The sequence below is a fragment of the Lepidochelys kempii genome, chromosome 4 (assembly GCF_965140265.1).
Source record: "Lepidochelys kempii isolate rLepKem1 chromosome 4, rLepKem1.hap2, whole genome shotgun sequence".
Taxonomy (NCBI): domain Eukaryota; kingdom Metazoa; phylum Chordata; order Testudines; family Cheloniidae; genus Lepidochelys; species Lepidochelys kempii.
The window spans coordinates 62,194,187-62,214,212 of NC_133259.1; the positions used below are offsets into that span (position 1 = coordinate 62,194,187).

Genomic DNA, 20,026 nt, shown 5'->3' on the forward strand with positions numbered 1-20,026 from the left:
TTTTTTGCAACAATTGCAAAATTCCCCATTTTTGGACGAGTTCCAGTAGTGACGGTAGGTGGGAAGACACTATCTTTTATCTTGGACATCTGGAGAGGATGTGGGCTAGAGTGCAACATATTGGCTTTGTATTGGGGTTCTCAGTATGTGAGGATTGGCATTATATCTGAGTAGTTCAATGTTAAAGATTTTTACCATTTTGCATTAGTATATAATTATTAAAATCATGAAAAAGGAACGCTGCATCTGGAAAACAGATCCATCTCCTTCACACAGCACAGTATTTGAACATTATAGTGTGGCCTTTTGTTCCTCTTGGATACACTGCAGCTAAATTGTTTCCATAGAGACATCATCCACTTCATCTCCATAAGTGTCACACACATACACTGTGGTGAAATTGACTGATTTACCACCTCCTATCTATGCCTTACAGTTATGAATGGTTCTGAGGACCTATTAGCTGAAAATGCTGTATGTCATTACTAAGGATGATGTAGATTTGTACTTTGAAATATGAAACATTTTACTTCTGAAGGTTTATGCTGTATTTCTAAAGAGATTGATTGGAACTGCCATCTGGAAACAATATTCTAAAAAGATAAAAGGAAAATGTTTGTTTCATGACCAAAAATGCTGACTAACAGTCTAGGCTTTAATTGGTCTGGGTAATATCCTTACAGAGGGATTTGTAAAAAGCCTCCTGGAGGGTGCTGAAATCCCCTGCAGAGCACCTGATTTTGGCACTCAAACAAACTGGAGGATTTTCAAAGGAGTACTCATTCTTTGCAGATCTGCACTCTGTTTCTGGTGCTCAGGTTCAGCTGGGATCCCAGCCAGCAATATTTTCTAAACACCACTGCTAAACAACAGCATCGTCTCCAGGCAATGCTGTTTCTCAGGGGCATGTCTGACTGGCTGGGACAGTAAAATGACCTCAGCGTACCTGACCTGATAGAGGGGAGAAGAGAAAATGGTGGAGGAGAGAAGAAATTGGTCACTGTTTTTCCTCAGAGTTATATCTGTTCTCAAATGCTGCAGAAGTGGAATGTGAAGCAGATAAGAGACAGTAACTGAGAGTTGGGCCCTTTGTACATTATAGTGGCCACGGATTTCGATATTGACTTTGTGAGGGTAATGGATTTGGGCTCCCACAGTACCCCTGTGGTAGAGTTGCCAACTCTCCAGGATTGGCCTAGAGTCTCCCGGAATTGGCATCGACCTCCCAGTGACTATTGGAAGCAATCTGGGAGATTTTAATAGGATATTTTAAGAAAATGACATTACATCATATTGAGGGGGAAAATCTCCTGGAATAGCTTCAGACAGAGTTGGCAACCCTACCTTTGGGGTGCAACAAGTCCCTGTACTCACCCTCTCTTCAGCATCTAATGGCCAACAGCACAGTTCCAGATGTGGGAGACTCAGTCTTCCAGCTGGGCCCCATGGGACTCTACCCCTTCTGAGGTTATCAAAGATCAAACAAAAATAACCACCGCAAGCCCTTTGTGGAACTCCCTTCCCTCAGTGGGCCCTCAGCAGGGCGCAGCACATTTCACCACCCACTGGCAAGTTACTGGTAAGAGTTCTAGAGTATTAGTTCAGTGTCTGGCCTTCTTTCCCCCAGGGGACTAAGACAGGCAATGGTTGTGCACACAGTCCCTATTCCCAGCCACACTGTATTCCACAAGGCTGAAACCAAGGCTGCTGCCAACTAAGCAGAGTTTCTCCTTCTTAAGGCCCCTCCTGCAGGCCTGACCTGGCTTGCAGGTGTGGTGGGGCAGGGATCTTGAGCCCCTAGCAGCGCCTTAAACACTTCCCTGCCCCCATTGCGGGCTTTGTATGCCCCATCACTGGTGCCAGTAGTATTTAGAAAACTATTCAATATAATACATAATCATTTTAGAATATACTTGTACTACTATGGCTGTTTCTTACTCTGAGTTTTACTAACAGGAGGGGGGCCCCCAAACTTAATTGGGGTCTCTAGGCAGTACCATAATGCAAACAAATTATAATGTTATAACAGTTACTGATTATGACAGTTTGCTTTCACATACTGTCTCACTTCGCCTCAGAAAGGGGCTGCATATACCAATACTCTAGGTTGGGGGGGGTATATTGTTATACTATTAGATGTTAATGGCTGCCATCAAGCATGTCTTTGATCTATAGGTACTCACAGAAACATAGACAGGTAGCACTGGAAGGGACCTTGAGAAGTCATCTAGTCCAGTCCTCCCCCAACTCCTTGTCATGCTGAGGCAGAACCAAATCAGCCTAGACCATCCCTGACAGGTATTAAAAACCTCGAACAATGGGGATTGCAAAACCTCCTTTGGAAGCCTGTTTCAGTTCCTAATTATCCTTAGCATTAGTCCTGATCTATACTACAAACTTATATCAATATAAGTATGTCACTCAGGCATGTGGAAAACCCACACCCCTGAGCGACGTAGTTATCCCGACCTAACCCCCAGTGTAGACAGCATGATGTTGACACGAGGGCTTCTCCCATCATCTCCCCAAGAGGCAGTAGCTAGGTTGGAGTACCTATGCCCAGGTGAGAAACTCTCCCCTCAGCATATGTAGCATCTTCACTAAGCACTACAGTAGTCAGCTGCACCCAGTGCAGCGCTGTAAGCAAACCCTCTGAAGGTTTTCCTAATATCTAATTTAACTCTCCCTTGCTGCAGGTTAAGCCCATTACTTTGTATCTTACCTTCACGGAACATGGAGTACAGTTGCTCACTGTCCTCTTTATAAACAGCTTTTAACATATATGAAGACTTATCAGGTTCCCCGGAATCTTCTTTTCTCATGACTAAACATGCCCAGTTTTTTTTACCTTTCCTCAGAAGTCAGGTTTTCTAAACTTTTTATCATTTTTTGTTGTTCTGGACTCTCTCCAGTTTGTCCACATCTTTCTGTAAGTCTGTTGCCAGAACAGGATAAAGTACTCCAGCTCAGGCCTCATCAGTGCCGAGAAGAGCAGGACAGTTATGTCTCATGTCTTACACAGAACACTCCTGTTAATATACCCCAGAATATTTGCCTTTTTCACAGCTGCATCACATTGTTGACTCATTCAATTTGTGATCCACTATAATTCCCAGATCCTTCAGTGCAGTACCACTGCCAAGCCTGTTATTCCCCATTTTGTAGTTGTGCATTTGTTTTTTCCTTCCTTTGCACTTGTCATTATTGAATTTCATCTTGCTGATTTCAGACCAGTTCTCCAATTTGTCATGGTCATTTTGAACTATAATCTTGTCCTCAAAAGTGCTAGCAAGCCCTCCCAGCTTGGTGCCATCCACAAGTTTAATAAGCATACTCTCCCCTCCATACTCTCCACTCCATTAACCAAGTCATTAATGAAAATATTGACTAATACTAGACCCAGAACAGACCCATGCAGGTTCCCACCAGAAACATCCCCCCAATATGACAGTAGACCATTGATAAGTACTCTTTGAGTATGGTCTTTCAATCAGTTGTGCACCCACCTTACAGTAATTTCATTTAGCCCACATTTCCCTAGTTTGCTGATGAGAATGTCATGTGGGACCGGGTCAAAAGCCTTACTAAAAATCAAGATATATCACATCTACAGCTTTCCCCCAAGCCACTAGGCCAGTAACCCTGTCAAAGAAGGAAGTTAGGTTGGTTTGGCATTGTTAAAAGCTGATGGGCCTGCTAATCACCCTTCATTCAGGCTAAATGAAAGATGCAATAGATCTCCTTTATGGCGTAAAATAGGAGGAGACAATAGAAGCCTAAGGCACGAGGCTGCATGCAGGGCCAATTAGAAGTTGAGCCATATGGGCCAAGCGGGGTTTCTGGGGCCTGATTGCAAATGCAGGAGCTTAGGCATTGATTGGTTGCTGGGTGGAGAGAGCCAAAAGAAAGCCAGAAAAGCAGTCATGAGTGTGGGCCTGACAGGGAGCAGAGTTTGCATCAAAGAAATACCTGACTCCTATTATCAATTTTTCCTTCTAATGGAAATAGCCCGGCTATGCCTCAGATATGGACTAACCACTCAGCCCAAAGATACAATATATTATTTTTACATTTGTTTGATATTTTAAAAATAGTTGTCCCTAATTATTTTTACAAATTTTTAAAGATATTTGTATCTGGCAAAAGGTTGGTTCACAGCATGCTCTCTTTCTGCTTCAATCTGCAGCAATGTTATAATGATGCCTTTGTCACAACTCTACCGTTCCCTGTGCATCACATTCTAATATCACAAACAAGGATCCAGATAGCCTCACCCAGACCTGTGCATGGAGGCCCCTCCCAAGTGGATTTCACCTATCCCATGAAGGAAGTGTGTACATATGTCTATAATATCAGCCAACGACACTGCTCTATCCCCCCCAATCCTTTCATGTGATCACACAGATGGCTTTCCCAGGGTCAGTCTGTGTTGGAGCAAGGATTAGGAGTTGGGTATACAATGGGGAAGAGGGTGGGAAATGCAATCATCCACCAACTATTCTCAAAGATTAACCAAAAGAGTTGATACAGCGATAAACTACCTTTCCATTTAGCCAATCCAGATAGGAAACAGCAAGGGCAGTCACAATCAAAGGAATCCTGATGGCACGGCTGCTCTATCTCAGCCAGATTGCCATGGAGTGGGTTGAGTGTGCTGGGGTTCCAGCACCAGTGTAGAGGCACCGGATCTCCATACCGCTGGCTCTTGTCCATGAGGATTCCAAGGGTATGGGTAATTTGGGGAGGAATCTCAACTAATTTCTTGCAAGGGGGTGAGAGGAAGGTACACACATGCAAACATCTTCAAAGATTTGTAGAAAACTTTGCACCCTCCAAGTATTTCAGTATTGCAGGATCAAGGCCAGAATTATAACTTCATTGTGGAATCCAGCCTGGCAATGCAAATACCATTAGATCAAAGGCTATATCATGCACTGTAAATACCATATCCCAAAACTACAAGTGGGAATTCAGCCAGTTATTAGTGCCGCATGTTTTGTTTTAAATGTTCTCCTCCATTCCTATTTACTTTTGCATAAAAATTTGTCTCTACTTGGTACAACCCCACAGTTTTCCAAAAGGTGAGTGAATTTAAATTACCAGTGGGAGCCACGATCGGCCAAACCTGCGGACGCAGCAGGTAAACAAACCAGCCCAGGCCACCAGGGGCTTTCCCTGAACAAGCGGCGTCGCAAGTTTGGGAAACGCTGGTCTAGAGATACATCTGTACATCATGGCAAGCTGTGTGTACCATATCCATGTCATCCTCAGGCAACCCACAATCCACAGAACATACAGAATAAATAAAGCAAGCAAGATTTTGCTCATGAATATCTCCACTTCTAAGAAATTATTTCAGGCATTAGCTTTGCTGTTTTATTTAGAAAATATAAGACAGTTGAAAAAGAACCTGACACTCTCAAATTAAGGTTCAATAATATCAAAAATAAGAAGTGAAGAAACAAACAAGTTGAAGATACTGTATACTTTAAACCTGAAGACAGGAGACAAAAGTGGTTAAGCAGCAAAGTGGAATGGGCGGGCAGGAATGCATAGGAGCAGAGGGAGAGTGCGGCAGGAGTTTGGGCGAGAGTGGAGGAAAACAGAAGGGGGAAATTGAAAATGCCAGAATTAAGGCACAACCTTAATTCTGTCCCCTTGTGAATTATGATACAGTCAGTCTCTAATTACATGATCAATCACTAGTTTTTCCACAAGACCCCAGCCAGGTAATTCCATTCAGGAGAACAGGATTATTCTATCCCTGCTTCCACAACAGAGTGATACTGGGCAAGTCATTTAAACCAAAATTTTCCCATGTGATCACTAATTGTGTGTTCCTCATTTTTGGGTTCTCAAGCTTGATTTACCTGGGACTAGATTTGCAGAACTGCTGAGCGCTCATTACTGCATATGAAATAGATTAGAGTGGTGCTTTGAATTTATGAAGTGGTATAAAAATGTTAAATCCTCTGAAAAATCAGGTCCTAGGCATTTCAAATTGAGCACCAAAAAGTAGCGGAAACTTTTGATCTTAATCTCTGTATGCCTCAGTTCCACATCTGTAAAATGGGGATAATATCACCCCTGATCTCACAGGAGTGATGTGAAAATAAATATTGATGTTTGTGAAGCATTCAGATACTGTAGTGATAACCGCTACAGAAACACCTGTGAGGAAGTTAACAATTCTGTTTCCAGAGCAAGGGTTGAATAGTGTGCAGTAAATGGGGCCACTCATTGAACAATAAGGAGAAAACTGAATAGTGAATAGCAGCTCATTAACTGAGCACCATTCTTGTGCACAGAATGATGCATGAAAAAATAGCATGTAACCATGTAATTAAGGGCTGTATTGTAATGCACAGGCACAAGCGGGGTGAATACAGGTTGCACAGGCAACCTTCAATCTGGCATTTCTGAAATTTTGAGCACTTGACTGCCACCTCAATAATGTTCTTTTAACTATTTTTGTGTGCATATGTATCTCCACACAAAAAAAAACTTAATTAAGATCTAGTTAAAGCTGCAGGCACATATCAGTGTTGTGAGTGCCTATTTCTTTTCAAAGCATTTGAGGGTTTTGGGTTTTTTTGTTTGTTTGTTTGTTTGTTTGTTTTTTAAGAAGCCTTTAAGCATTAGAAATCCCCAAAACATAGAGTTAAATTAAGCCTGCACTTCCGAAACGCTGCACCGAAACTGCCTGCAGCCCTTACTCCTCCTCCTGCTTCTGCTTCTGGCAGTGCCCTGGACTCGTGATCAGCCCCAAGCACATGACATGAAGCAGCTGCTGATACAGCGGAGCCACAAGAGGGAAGAAGACGGGAACAGAGGTCAGAATCAGAAGGCTGTTCTGCTTCATTGGCAGTTTGGGAGTTATCCCTTCCCCTGCACTCTCAACACACATGTAGTATGACAAGTTCCCCTCAGTATTAAATGTGCCCAAAAGATAATAAATGAATGAAAGAGAAGGACGGGTGGGTGGGAGGAAGCCTTGATCACATGAGGAGAAGCAGGAACTGGAGTTGGGCACCGGCAGTTTCTGCAGAGCAAGTCCGTGCAGGAAGTCGGAACTTCAAAGAAACAATTGTAAGTAAAGTCACTGTAAAGGAAAACACATTTGTGTGCCTAGGATTTTGTAATGTGAGCAAAGTGATTGCAAGGAGAGTCACATAGATACACTAGTAAAAGTGGAATATTAAGGGGAGACACATTTATAAAGCGCAGAAGTAAAGGAGATGTGAATTTCAAAAATCAAATGGGTAGAGAGAAATGAAACTATCCAGCAGTTGGATTGACAGAGTAAATAGGTAAGCCTATATTATCACTTCATTAAAATCAAAGTAAGATACTGCCATTTAAATTAAACAATTTTAAATAATATCAATACTTTTTAATGATATGATCATGTAAAGGCAATGAATGAAGTGAATGAAAGCTCAAAGGAGAGGATGTACTGTGCCTATAATGAAAAGGAGGATTTGTGGCACTTTAGAGACTAACAAAGTTATTTGAGCATAAGCTCTTGGAAGTGAGCTGTAGCTCACGAAAGCTTATGCTCAAATAAATTGGTTAGTCTCTAAGGTGCCACAAGTACTCCTGTTCTTTTTGCGAATACAGACTAACAGGGCTGCTACTCTGAAACCTGTGCCTATAATGCTTCTGTGGGTATGTTAATGCTTCTCTCAGTGTGGTAATTTGCCTAATTAATGCTTCTGGAGTGAGTGAGATGAAAGGGGTGAAATATCTGCTGATGTAAGTGAGCGAGGCTACACGGAAGTCTCTAGAGCTGAGCCCACTTCCAACAAGACACAATTTCAGCCTAGGCCCTCTACACAAGAACGCTGACTGTGGAAACAAATCCATTACAATCGTAATTATTAAATGGATTATCATCCATGTTGCTTTTGTTTGAAAAGGGAAAAGGATAACAGAGAGTTTGAGTTCTCAGTTACCATTTGAGTTACATTTTTGAAGAGTCGCACAATATTTGCAGATTCGTACGTGAAAAAATAAATGACATGTGCCATTATTTCATTTGTGACTGTATTTGTGATTACTTATTTCTGGCCAGATTCCACCATCGGTATTCTTGCTGGGAAGTCCTTTACTCTGAGTTAGTTCCCTTGACATCATGGAATAAGGTACTACTCAGCATGAGTAAGGGAATTAAAATCTGGCCCTTGGTGAATTGAACTGCATATTTTTTCTATGAGAGAAAAAAGGTAAGTGAGGCATTGTCTTTTACTGGGCCAACCTACCTTGTCTCTCAAATATTTTGGGACCAAGGCAGCTACAACACCACCACAAACAACTGTTTTTTCTATGACAGGTTCAGAGCAGCAGCCGTGTTAGTGTGTATCCACAAAAAGAACAGGAGTATTTGTGAGACCTTAGACACTAACTAATTTATTAGAGCATAAGCTTTCGTGGGCTACAGCCCACTTCATCGGATGCATAGAATGGAACATATAGTAAGAAGATATATATACACACATACAGAGAACATGAAAAGGTGGAAGTAGCCATACCAACTGTAAGAGGCTAATTAATTAAGATGAGCTATCGGCAGGAGAAAAAAACTTTTGTAGTGATAATCAAGATGGCCCATTCAGACAGTTAACAAGAAGGTAGGAGGATACTTAACATGGGAAAACAGATTCAATCTGTGTAATGACCCAGCCACTCCCAGTCTCTCTTCAAACCCAAGTTAATGGTATTTAGTTTGCATGTTAATTAGAGCTCAGCAGTTTCTCCTTGGAGTCTGTTTTTGAAGCTTATCTGTGGCAAAATTGCCACTCTGTTATATTGTTTGTTTGGGGGGGTTTTTTGTTTTGTTTTTTTACAAACATATAGCAAAATACTGTAAAAACTCTCTGAAACAGCTTGCGTTCTAAATAGACCAGACAGACAAAGGATGAGTGGGAAAACAGAGGCCTAGACAGGTGGAGTAAGTTGCCCCATGCTCTTCTCATGGTGGGGTACCTTCTACTCCAACCCTAAGGAATCTCCTGGTTTTTTCTTGGGTGTTCAAAGAGAAAACACCCCAACACCCTCCAGGGGGAAACATTTAAATAATTACCTTCATTTCGCTCCATGTGGAGAGTAAACTTTTCACCTGCTGATCCTAGTTTCAAGCAAAACCTGTCACTCTGCTGCCGCAGTGGATAATAGGGCCAGTCCAGGAGGAATGGATGTGGGGGAACACAGCTCTTCCTCCATTGCTGAAAGCAGAGGGAGAGCTCCCTCTCTTCTTTGGCTGATCATGTAAGAGTTCGCCATCTGGTTTCAACCTGCTTTAACCACTGAGGCCAACTAAGGAGCATTTGCAGTATTACCAGGATCCTAGCACCAGGAGCTACTACTTGGAAGATTGGCCAAAATCTCATCCACAAAATGAAGCCCCTCAATAAAAATGCCCTGATTTTCACAGGCCTGAGCACCTCTGAAATTCAGGTCACTTATTTTGATGACTAATATTGGAACCCAGGTTTGGAAAATTATGGCCACTGTTATTTATAAATATGTGCTACTTTTCCAATAGCGGTATTTAGTGCATCTGCGTGTGGAGATGCCAGACTGCACTGGGATGTTATTTTAGTCTAGTATAAAGAGTGGTACAAATACAGTGGTACCACATAACTATCACACCAAATACTCTCCTTTATATTTAGTTTTTGGAATCTTTACACATTAAACTTCTGCTGTCATGGACAAAGTTCAGTGATTTCGTGTGAATGAAATGTTTTACATTTCATTGCCACCTGGGGCTATTTCCTGATAAATTCCCAGCATTAGCTTTTACCCATAATCCTCTAAATGTGGTGTTTCTAATGTATTTAATATTTGTTACACGCGTCTACCTGCATGAAACAGCATTTCAGTAGTGTCTGTGACAGCAAACACTCTCTGCAAGCTTTCCCTCACTGCCTTCTTCCCAAAAGTTTCCATGGAGGTTTAAGGAAGAAACTTTGACTTCCCTCCCACACATTCCGCAGAAAAAAACCTAGGGCCCCTTAAACTCCATGGATTGTAAGAGCTGCAGCAATCCTAGGCTTCCATCCTGGCTCTGTGGAACAACTGCCCTGCACACCTTCCCCTCCATTCTGGTTTCTAGGCAATGTGGTGTGACTAGAGTCTCACTGCCAAGACTTCTTCCACCAGAGGAAGAGATTGCACTGAATTGCCTAATACTTGCTGTCAAGCAAACCCAAAAGACATCAGCCTGCTTGGTTCCAGGCAATCTCCCATAGCAACATTCTGGATCTAGGATCATTCCAACATTCCAGTATTAGCACCTGTCCATAAAGAACCACGGGCCTTCCCTTAAGCCAGATACATTTGAGTAGTCATAATTCTGTATTATGGCTGTGTCTGTTCTCTAACTACTCATGTTTTTCTCCCTAATCAAAATTTTATGGCGGTAGCTCATTAGGCTACATTATTCCTTACAAATTTTTTCAGCTTTTGGGAAGTAGAAAGCAGGACTTTTTAAACCCCCACATTACTAAAAATCAAACCCCATTAGGACTGCTATGATCCAATGACATATATTTATTTAATTCTCTTCTCTGTTTTCAGAAGCTGCCTGAAAGGATCTTCATTTAAACAGCATCACAACAAGAAGCATTTTCAGAACAGAAATGAACAGCTGGAGAGCAAATAACAGCTCCGTCAACAGCAATGGAACAGATCTCACTATTGGCTTTACGTCTTCTGCGATAGCTGTCTTTTTATTTGGGACAAATTTTGTACCTGTTAAGAAATTTGATACTGGTGATGGTAAACAATCTGTTTTTGTTTTTTAAATAGTTTTACCACTTGTAAGAACAGTGTTTTAAGTTTTACACACTTTCAGTGAGAATATGGAATCTGCTGATTACTGAAACTTCCCGGCTATGTCTACATTCACCCCAGCACAGCCTTAAGCTACAGAGAGAGGTGGAAGAATCACAGCATTTTTAATTCACAACAATTTGTTTTGTAAATGCAATAATAAAAACGCCAGGAAGTGGAAAAACTTTGAGAGCCCCTTCTTATATCTTGCCATCCACTTACGAGAAATGGAGTATATTGCAGGATGCTGCAAGATGGAAAAGCAAAAAGTGAAGGGCCTTTCAGTCCCCCGCAGTTTGCACATTCTCAAATACACACTTCAGTGTGTAGTATTTACCCTTTGTAGCTGGTGATCTATTAAATATCTCCATCCCGTGAGTCACGTTATTGTAGATAACATTAAAAGCAATCAAAAGTAGAAACTTGAGTACTTCTGTCTTGGGAATATGATAACACGAAACAACCCCTTTAGTTTCTTACTTATGGTTTATGATTTTGCCACAGCACTTCACTTGCTTTATACGGGGGTCATGCTATATCTAGGTATATGTGAAGACATTATTATTATTTGTTGGTTATCAGAGTCCCACGATCAAAAAAGGCTTATCCCAAATTACTTTTCTGTAACCATGTCTGCATTACAGGGTGGATCCTAGCCTCTGTTTTCTCCCCTATTTGTGCCAATCCAGCACTGCAAAGGGGACAAAAAAGTGGGCTTAAATATTCAGCAAAGGATTCCCCTTGTGTAAGGGAAGTCCTGGGGAAGGAGGGGCATAAAGCCAGAAAATACTTCACCCACTCCTGGCCCCTCCGAGTACAGGATCTGCTGGGAGTGAGAGGAAATTTGGCCAGAGTGTACAACAATCTGGCTATCCTGTGTTACTGGTACAGCTCCAGGACTGTCCCACACAGTGCAAGTTAGAGCAGGGGTTCTCAAACTGGGGGTCGGGACCCCTCAGGGGGTCACGAGCTGTCAGCCTCTACCTCAAACCCCGCTTTGCCTCCAGCATTTGTAATGGTGTTAAATATATTAAAAAGTGTTTTTAATTTATAAGGGGGATCGCACTCAGAGGCTTGCTATGTGAAAGGGGTCACCAGTAAAACAAATTTGAGAGCCACTGAGTTAGAGTAATTTCTAGGCTGTTCTAACATGTTCATGGTTCGGAGGGAAAGTAACTTAAGTCCATCCTCTTCAAGAGCCAAGCAGAGCTCATGTGCACCTGAGGATCTGGGCACTATTAACTCTGTCCAAGCAAGTGTAGTTACCAAGCATATGGAGAATGCGAGAACCCAGAAAAAGATGACTGGTTGACTGCTAACATCTTGCCTCAAAATATAACCTTTAAAAAATATTGTAACATGGCTACATAAACATCATAAGGCATAGTTCTCTAAAATATGTGACCAGATTTCAATTGTATCTGTATAATTCATCTGAGACATATTATATGAACAAGAAACAACAGGTTCACACGTACAATACTTGAAAGAAATCTTTTTTTTTTTAAAACCATTGATGGTAACATATTCATTAGTTTGTCTGTTTTCTCCCCAGGAATGTTCTTCCAGTGGATTCTCTGTGCTGCAATATGGATTGTATCATTGGTGGTGAACCTTATTCAACATAGCCCTACGTTTTGGCCTCTTGCTATGGTTGGGGGAAGTGTATGGGCTACAGGTAATGAGGAAGAGATCCTACTTCTTCAGAGGCACAGTAAAGCTAATTCCTCAGAGGAGGCAGAGATAACATTGAAATATTTGATATACTAAATGGATCTTTGTTATTTCTACTCTGTGGATCTCTTATTGTATGTATTACTGTGAACATGATATTTTACAGTTTTATCATTGACAGTGGTCTTCAGCAGCCTTATTTAAAAACCTAAAGTAATACAGGTACCAAATAATATCCATGTTTTAGAAGGGCTTAAGAAATAAGATGCTAAAGTTACCTTAACCATATAGCAACATAGGCTGAATGCTTACATTTTAAATGGCTATAAGAAACCTATTGGTCCAAGTTTTTTGAAAGTCCAAAGTTAGGCTTCTAAATAAGTGACCTGATTTTCAAGAGTGCTGAGCATCCAGCAGCTCCCACTGAAGCCAGTGGGAGCTGGTGGGTGATAAGCACTGTGTATTTCCTAATTTTGTCCTCAAATTGGATTGATATAAATTAAACCTTAAAGAAACATCCACCCAAAAAAAAAAAAAAAGCATGAAATGACTAGACCCTCTAAGCTGTAGTCCAGTGCAGGGGTCTTTAATAGGAAGCATCACTGAATAAGACAGATTCTTCTCCTTAGGGACAGAAATATCTGTAAAACCTCTTTGCAGAATACAGAAATTTTCAGTTTAGTAAGTATATGGGAAAATATAAAAACTCAAGAATACTGGTCTCTTCCTATTCCTAAAACATGATTATTGCACAGTTAGACATAAATGGCATTCTCTTCTTGAGAGAAATTTAGGACCAGATACCAGGCATTCTTGTAGGGTTGAGGTGCATTAAAGACCTTACATACAATGCCTTCAGCACCTTCCTTTTGTAAGCACCAAATTCACACCAAGAATAGCTTTCAAAATTGTGGATGATGAAGAATTGAAGAAATTGTGTTTGTGTGTGCGTGCATTTGTTAAATATTTAACAACAACATCATGTCCTGCATATTGACTGATGTTGTTCAAAAGATCTGAATTTACAAACCATATTGAAATTCAAAGTACAAATATGAGCACTCAATTTTAAAACCAAAATATTTTGGCAATAGAATAATTTTGCTTTGTGTTTTTCCATATTGCAGGTAACATTACAGTTGTCCCCATTGTTAAAACCATTGGTTTAGGTCTTGGACTCTTAATCTGGGCTTCTTTTAATTTGCTAACTGGCTGGGCAAGCTCAAGGTAACTGCATTTGAACTTTAAACTGCACAACATGAATGCTGTCATTTCCTCATTAACAACTCTAATGAAAATATTCAACATGAATGCAAAAGATGTATCAAATAGAAAAGATTTTTTTTCTCCCAGTGAAATATACAGGTTAATTGTGATCCATTGTGCTCCCTTATTTGTGAGATTCTCAATAAGAGGAAAATGTTTACTGGATCTTCTTTGCAAAAGAGCCTAGATGCTCACTCATCTGATTAATTAAAATCATAGTTTTCATGTGCAAGTAAAATGCTGTTTATTTTCTTGTTTTCTTTATCATCATAATTGTGCATGGTTAAATTAATTTCTTTTAGCCTGGACATTTACATTTACATGCCTTTTGGCAAAACTTCACTAAGCATGAACCCAGTCCTGATAATCTGGACTTCAGTGGGACTACTTGCATTAGTAAGGATTTCTAAGACTGGAATCTAATTTTAAATTTAATACATGTAAATGGAATCAAATAAAGCTGTGGTTAAATATTCCAGGTTCGGCTGGTTTGGAATTGACCCAGAAGAGGTATCAAAACCCATCTTAAATTATATTGGAGCTGGACTTTCAGTGTTAAGGTAAATACTCTTCCTAATAATAAACAACTTCTTTGATTTAAAAGATCATAGATTTAGCGACTGAGGAGTTGATTTAATAGGAGAGGATGTGTGTTAGTTGAATACATTTTGCAAATGCAGTTCATTTAAAACTTAATAAGTTGTCCTATCCAGTGAGACAGAGAAATATTTTCAGAATTAGACAAATGTTAATTCCAATTCAATGGCAAAATAGGTCTTCATAAATGGAGAAGCACATTTTTATGCCAATGGACATGTTAAATACCATCCCAGATGTAGACTGATTGATTGTCATAGTTAAATTCTTCAAATATTTCACTTTGCAAATTGTTGGGCAAAGTCTTCCCTAGAAAAGGCTATGATCTCCTGGTGGAATTTGTCTCTCAATAGTCCTTCAGAGAGGTGGAGTTTGCTGCTTCTTTGCCCCTTTCCATAGACTAGGCCACAAGACCCTTCCTCAAACCTGGCAGACTCCATAGATTCAGCTGAATCCAGGACCATCCACACCACCTCTTGCCCCCAGAGGCTCTGCAATCCCCAGCAGTGAAGCTCTGAAGCCATACTGCCAGAATTCCCCAACCATGGCATCCTCCAGGACCCCCTACAGTGCCTCCAATTCTTTATTTATATATGGGAGCAGCTATTCTATGCAAGACACTTTCCAGACACTTAGGGAGGATGGAACTCACAGTTTAAGCATTTCATCTAAGCTTCATAGGCCTGGAGGGGGAACAATGTGTGTTTGCCTGGTCTTCATGGGGGAGGCTGAAATCCCCCCTTCCCAATATTCCTTCCTCTCCCCTCAGGAGGGGGAAGAACCATGCATGATGGGGACCCGCGCCATTCCTTGGCATTAAAAACCAAACCCTGCCAATCCTGATTTACAGATTCACCTGATCAAATTTGAAAGTTAAATATGTTGGTAATTACTCCTATTTAAACCTCAATGTCCCACACTCCTACCAATCACAGAACTAGGCTTCTGAGGAGGGGCTTAACATTTTCAGTTGAGTTGAACTGAAAAACATGTAAGGCTATAAAAAACAAAACAAAAAACAAATCCAAGTACTGCCTGAGGAAATGGACCTAGAATTTCTATTCTCAGTTTATGTCCCAGGCCAAACTAAGTGCAGTAAGCTGTTGAGTCTGCTGCACAGAAGCTGTAAATGTAAGGGTGTGTTAAAAACATCCTTATTATAAACAGTTTAGTTACCATCTAGAAACACTAATTCTGGTACATGTAGTATGCTTTTGCTTTTTGAAAAGAAGATCTCATTCATTTTCTCCTCTCCTTACTCTCCACCTCCACCCCATGGAGGGTGTATATAGAATTTCCCTCAAGATATCCCAGTGTACGTCTGCTATAGTTTGAAAATGCGGTACTGGGCTATGACAACTGTCTTTAGAAAAATAATGTAGTGATATATCAGAACAGTGACATTTACATCCTATTAATATGACAAGAGATAACTATAAGGACTGTACTACGTTTTTAAAAGTGGATTTGATCCGATTATTTACTTGTGTTTAAATTAATTAATAAGATTAATCAAGCTAGTTAAGAGTTCATTTCAAGATATACTGAAGTGTGACATTGTCAAACCAAGGATGAAAAATAAGGAACAAAATGAAAATGTGGATTATGCCTTCAACTACTTTGTTTTTGCCCTGGGGTATTAAATTTTATGAAATGATGTTTGGTACATGTTAATGTACTTTTCTCTTCACAGCACTATCATATTTCTTTTTGTAAAAAGTGAAGTTCAAAGTTCTTCAACTTCATTAGAAGCCACCCCATTACTGAGAGAGAGTGTAAGTACACTGACTGTTGTTTTACTTCACTGAAAATATGCATCAGCATAAAAAGAAAAGCAATTACTTGATGTTACCCGGATTTGCCAACATTCATGGTCAAATGGAGATGCCCATTTATATGAACTTCAATTTATGGGTCTTGTAAGATCGATAGCATATAGCAACAGAAACAGCTTTTTGCAATAGTCTGGTTGTTACTGGCTTGGCATGTTTTATAAGTTCACAAGTCCTTTTCTATTATGACACAGGTTTTATAATGATTGAGAATATCCCCCCCCATGTCAGAAAGGGGAAATAATTTTAATTACAGCTGTTGGAGCTAAAACTGAACTGTAAAAGTAGAATATTAGATAAAAGGAAGCAAACAATGTGTCTTGGCAGCCAGATTCCCTGCTGCACAGCAGAGTGGGGAAGCTAGCAGGCAGGTAATTATGACTTCCTGTTTCTTGACCCTGGCCTTGGCACAGGTTAGAGACTTGAGGCTGGTGCCAGATGGCTGTTGTCCCTTAGGGAGCATGAACCAGGGAAGGATAACTGGAGCACAGCAGCACGCTTCAGTCAATCTCTATCCCCATTTCACTATGCTGCCTGAACTGGGGACCACAGGAAGGGAGGCATAGAAGCCAACTATGCCCACTGGATTCCTCCATATCAAGGGAATCCTCAGCAAGGGATTTGTGGGTGGAGCAAAGAAAGCAGAGAGTGGCATAGAATCTGCTTGTATTATAGAGAAGGATTCAGTGTGTGCATGGGAAGACGAAAATAAGCAGAAACGGTTATGGATCTGAAACGATACTAGTAATGGCAAAGGACCCACACAGTCAACAACAACACTGGAAACAGAGAACAAACAAAACCTCTGGATTTTAGCACCCACCAAATTTAAGGGAAAACATGTTTTGAAATCCAAATTTGTGTTTGGATTCTCTCTCTCTACAGTGTGTTGAGTTAAGCCCCAGAGTCAGACACCCTGAAGCCTTTGAAATCCTGAGCCAATCTTTTTGCTTTGGGCCTATCTGTAAACCCATGTCTCCTGACTTTCGTTGGGAAGATTTTTTCCCCTGATGTGTGACTGGTCTATTTTAAAACATGCACTTTTTTTTGGATGTTTTCCAAAACATTTGACACTAAAATTGTAACTGTTGTCAACAGTCAGTCAACAATTCTGAAAATACCTGTTCTGATGCTTCATGGGTAGACAGTCTTTCTCCACTACGAAAAAGAGTAATGTAAGTAGCTACCATTTCTTTTCTTCGTTCTTGCTAGTTGACCTGGGTTTCTTGAAGTTGCTACAAAATAGTAAAGGAACTTCTGTGTCCTGTACTGTATGAAGCACACTGTAACAAATGATTGATAGTTTTTATAAATGTTAGTACTATAATGAAGAGGTATAACTGCAAAACTACTTAGATACATTTTAACTGGATAAAAGTGTTTGTCCTTCTAATTCTTCAATGTGCTGTCTCTTACTGGCCACAATATTAATTACAATTACAAATGATCTATACTGTCTTGTGGAGATTACTTAAAATAGATTTTCAGTGACTTTTCAATTGTCCCAATATGTGTTTATGCCATCATATGCAGAGATTACAGAAACACAGGATGCTGTGGTCAGTTTTATGCAAGACTGTGTTTATTTTCTCTTGACACAGACTTAGTTTAAGCTTGAAATTAGGCAAAGGTTTCTAACCATCAGAGGAGTGAAATTCTGGAACAGCCTTCCATGGGAAGCAGTGGAGGCAAAAAACCTAACTGGCTTCAAGACTCAGTTTGATAAGTTTATGGAAGGGATGGCATGTGGCCCATTGGCAACTGGCAAAAGCAAATATCCCCAACGGCTGGAGACAAGACACTATATGGGGAGCATTCTGAGTTACCACAGAGAATTCTTTTCCAGGTATCTTTCTGGTAGGTCTTGCCCACATGCTCAGGGCTTAACGGATGGCCACATTTGGGGTTGGGAAGGAATTTTCCCCTCGGTCAGATTGGCAGGGACCCGGGGGGGGGTTTCACCTTCCTCTGCAGCATGGGGCAAGGATCACTCACAGGTTTGAATTAGTGTAAATGGTGAATTCTCTGTAGCTTGAAGTCTTTAAACCATGATTTGAGGACTTCAGTAACTCAGCCAGAAGGTAAGGGGTCTATTTCAGGAGTGGGTAGGTGAGGTTCTGTGGCCTGCAATGTGCAGGAGGTCAGGTTAGATGATGACGATGGTCCCGTCTGACCTTAAAGTCTATGAGACTTTTACCTACTTGCTTTATGCCTGTTAGTGGTCACCCTGTATAGTGGATCTAAATGTTCACAGCTACCAGCACATCTTAGTAAAGTTCATTGTTGTGTCTTGTCATTAACCTTGATTGTACACTCATTAGCTCTTTGTTACATGCTTGTACAGCACCTAGCTCTGTGGGGCACTGGATAGGGCTCTAGGCACTACTGTAATTTCTATATCATTACTAGCAATTTGCATGTGCAGCGTGTTTTACATAGTATCATTCTCGACCTGTTAAGTATATTATCTAATCTACTGGTTAATAATGGATTCCTTTCTTTCTCTCTCTCTCTCTCTTTTTTGTTTTTTTAAGAGGCTGTACCCTAGCAGTAGTAGCTGGAATATTCTATGGTTCCAGCTTTGTGCCCGTGCTGTACATCAAGGACCATGGTAGAAGAAATGAAACGCTATACAGAGGAGCAAGTCAATTTGGTAAAGGCCAATGAGCCATTTTTAAAAAGAAAAGGAGTACTTGTGGCACCTTAGAGACTAACCAATTTATTAGAGCATAAGCTTTCGTGAGCTACAGCATCTGATGAAGTGAGCTGTAGCTCACGAAAGCTTATGCTCTAATAAATTGGTTAGTCTCTAAGGTGCCACAAGTACTCCTTTTCTCTTTGCGGATACAGACTAACACGGCTGTTACTCTGAAACGAGCCATTTTTATTTCACCTTATAACTACTGTATGTCCTATTAATTTTGTAAATTGATTTGGTGATTTTTGCCATGCCTCCTGGTGTTTTGTGGTGACAAAGGAGTCGGTGCACATGATTCTCCACTACCTTGCCCTGTTTGTAGTCACTTACAGCTGGGCAAACTGGGTGCAATCACTCCCATTCTGATCTGGTAGTGTTTTACACCCACTTTGCGCAGGTGTAAATCCCTACACAAGATGTGAGGCAATGGCCAGTCAGGCCCAGTGAATGCCAAACTTCACTGATGTTTAGACACAATTTCATTCACAACAAAATGTTTTTTCTTTGAAGCATTTTGAAATGTAGTCACATTTTCTACTTATTTTTCTTGTGAGAGGTCATATAGATTCTCACTGCTGCATTGGTAGGCAATATTCCAAATATGTAAGGAGCCTAATTAATATAAATGTTTGGTTTCTTCATCCATTTTTCAGCTCATGCTCTGCTTTTACTGTGCAGAAAATATATTTATATGATGATTATATGAATTACCCCCATTAAGTATGGGGATAATTATCAATTATGGGAAAATATAGACACCACCTGCTTTAAAAGTGGAAATGCATTCAGCTGCAGCCAAACAAGACAAGTTCAATTTTCTCTCTCAGTTGCAGGCTTCCAGTGGCATTAATTCCACCTGGGGTGGATGTGAGAGAACACAAGGGCTTACTATTCTATGTTCCTCCAGCCTGGCCAGCGTAGCGCCAGAAGTGAGTAGGTTGAGGGCATGAGCCCAGCCCAGGCAGGGCAGAGAAACTGATTTAGTGCCTACTAACGGAGCTGGAAGGAGCATTTCAAGCCATCCTTCCCCAGGCTTGACCACCCCCTATTTTGCAGCCCTATCTGCATCTCCTTTGTCTTCCAACAATTCATGCAAGTGTATTGTACCACGGTCATTCTCTTG

The 20,026-nt window shown here is 40.7% G+C and overlaps 1 protein-coding gene across 3 annotated transcripts in view; it reads left to right on the forward strand.

The window, feature by feature from the left end:
* The first annotated feature begins 6,792 nt into the window (after positions 1-6,792).
* Positions 6,793-20,026, forward strand: part of TMEM144 (transmembrane protein 144) — a 32,157-nt gene continuing 18,923 nt past the window's right edge. The window contains exons 1-9 of one of the 3 annotated variants that reach the window (XM_073341461.1): positions 6,793-7,089; positions 8,075-8,225; positions 10,582-10,782; positions 12,392-12,514; positions 13,638-13,737; positions 14,256-14,336; positions 16,067-16,148; positions 17,304-17,380; positions 18,740-18,858. In XM_073341461.1, the coding sequence (XP_073197562.1) occupies positions 10,644-10,782; positions 12,392-12,514; positions 13,638-13,737; positions 14,256-14,336; positions 16,067-16,148; positions 17,304-17,380; positions 18,740-18,858 (721 nt within the window). In that variant the 5' untranslated portion in view covers positions 6,793-7,089; positions 8,075-8,225; positions 10,582-10,643. The remainder of the gene's footprint in view (positions 7,090-8,074; positions 8,226-10,581; positions 10,783-12,391; positions 12,515-13,637; positions 13,738-14,255; positions 14,337-16,066; positions 16,149-17,303; positions 17,381-18,739; positions 18,859-20,026) is intronic. The other 2 variants (XM_073341460.1, XM_073341462.1) reach the window with 2 other exon arrangements.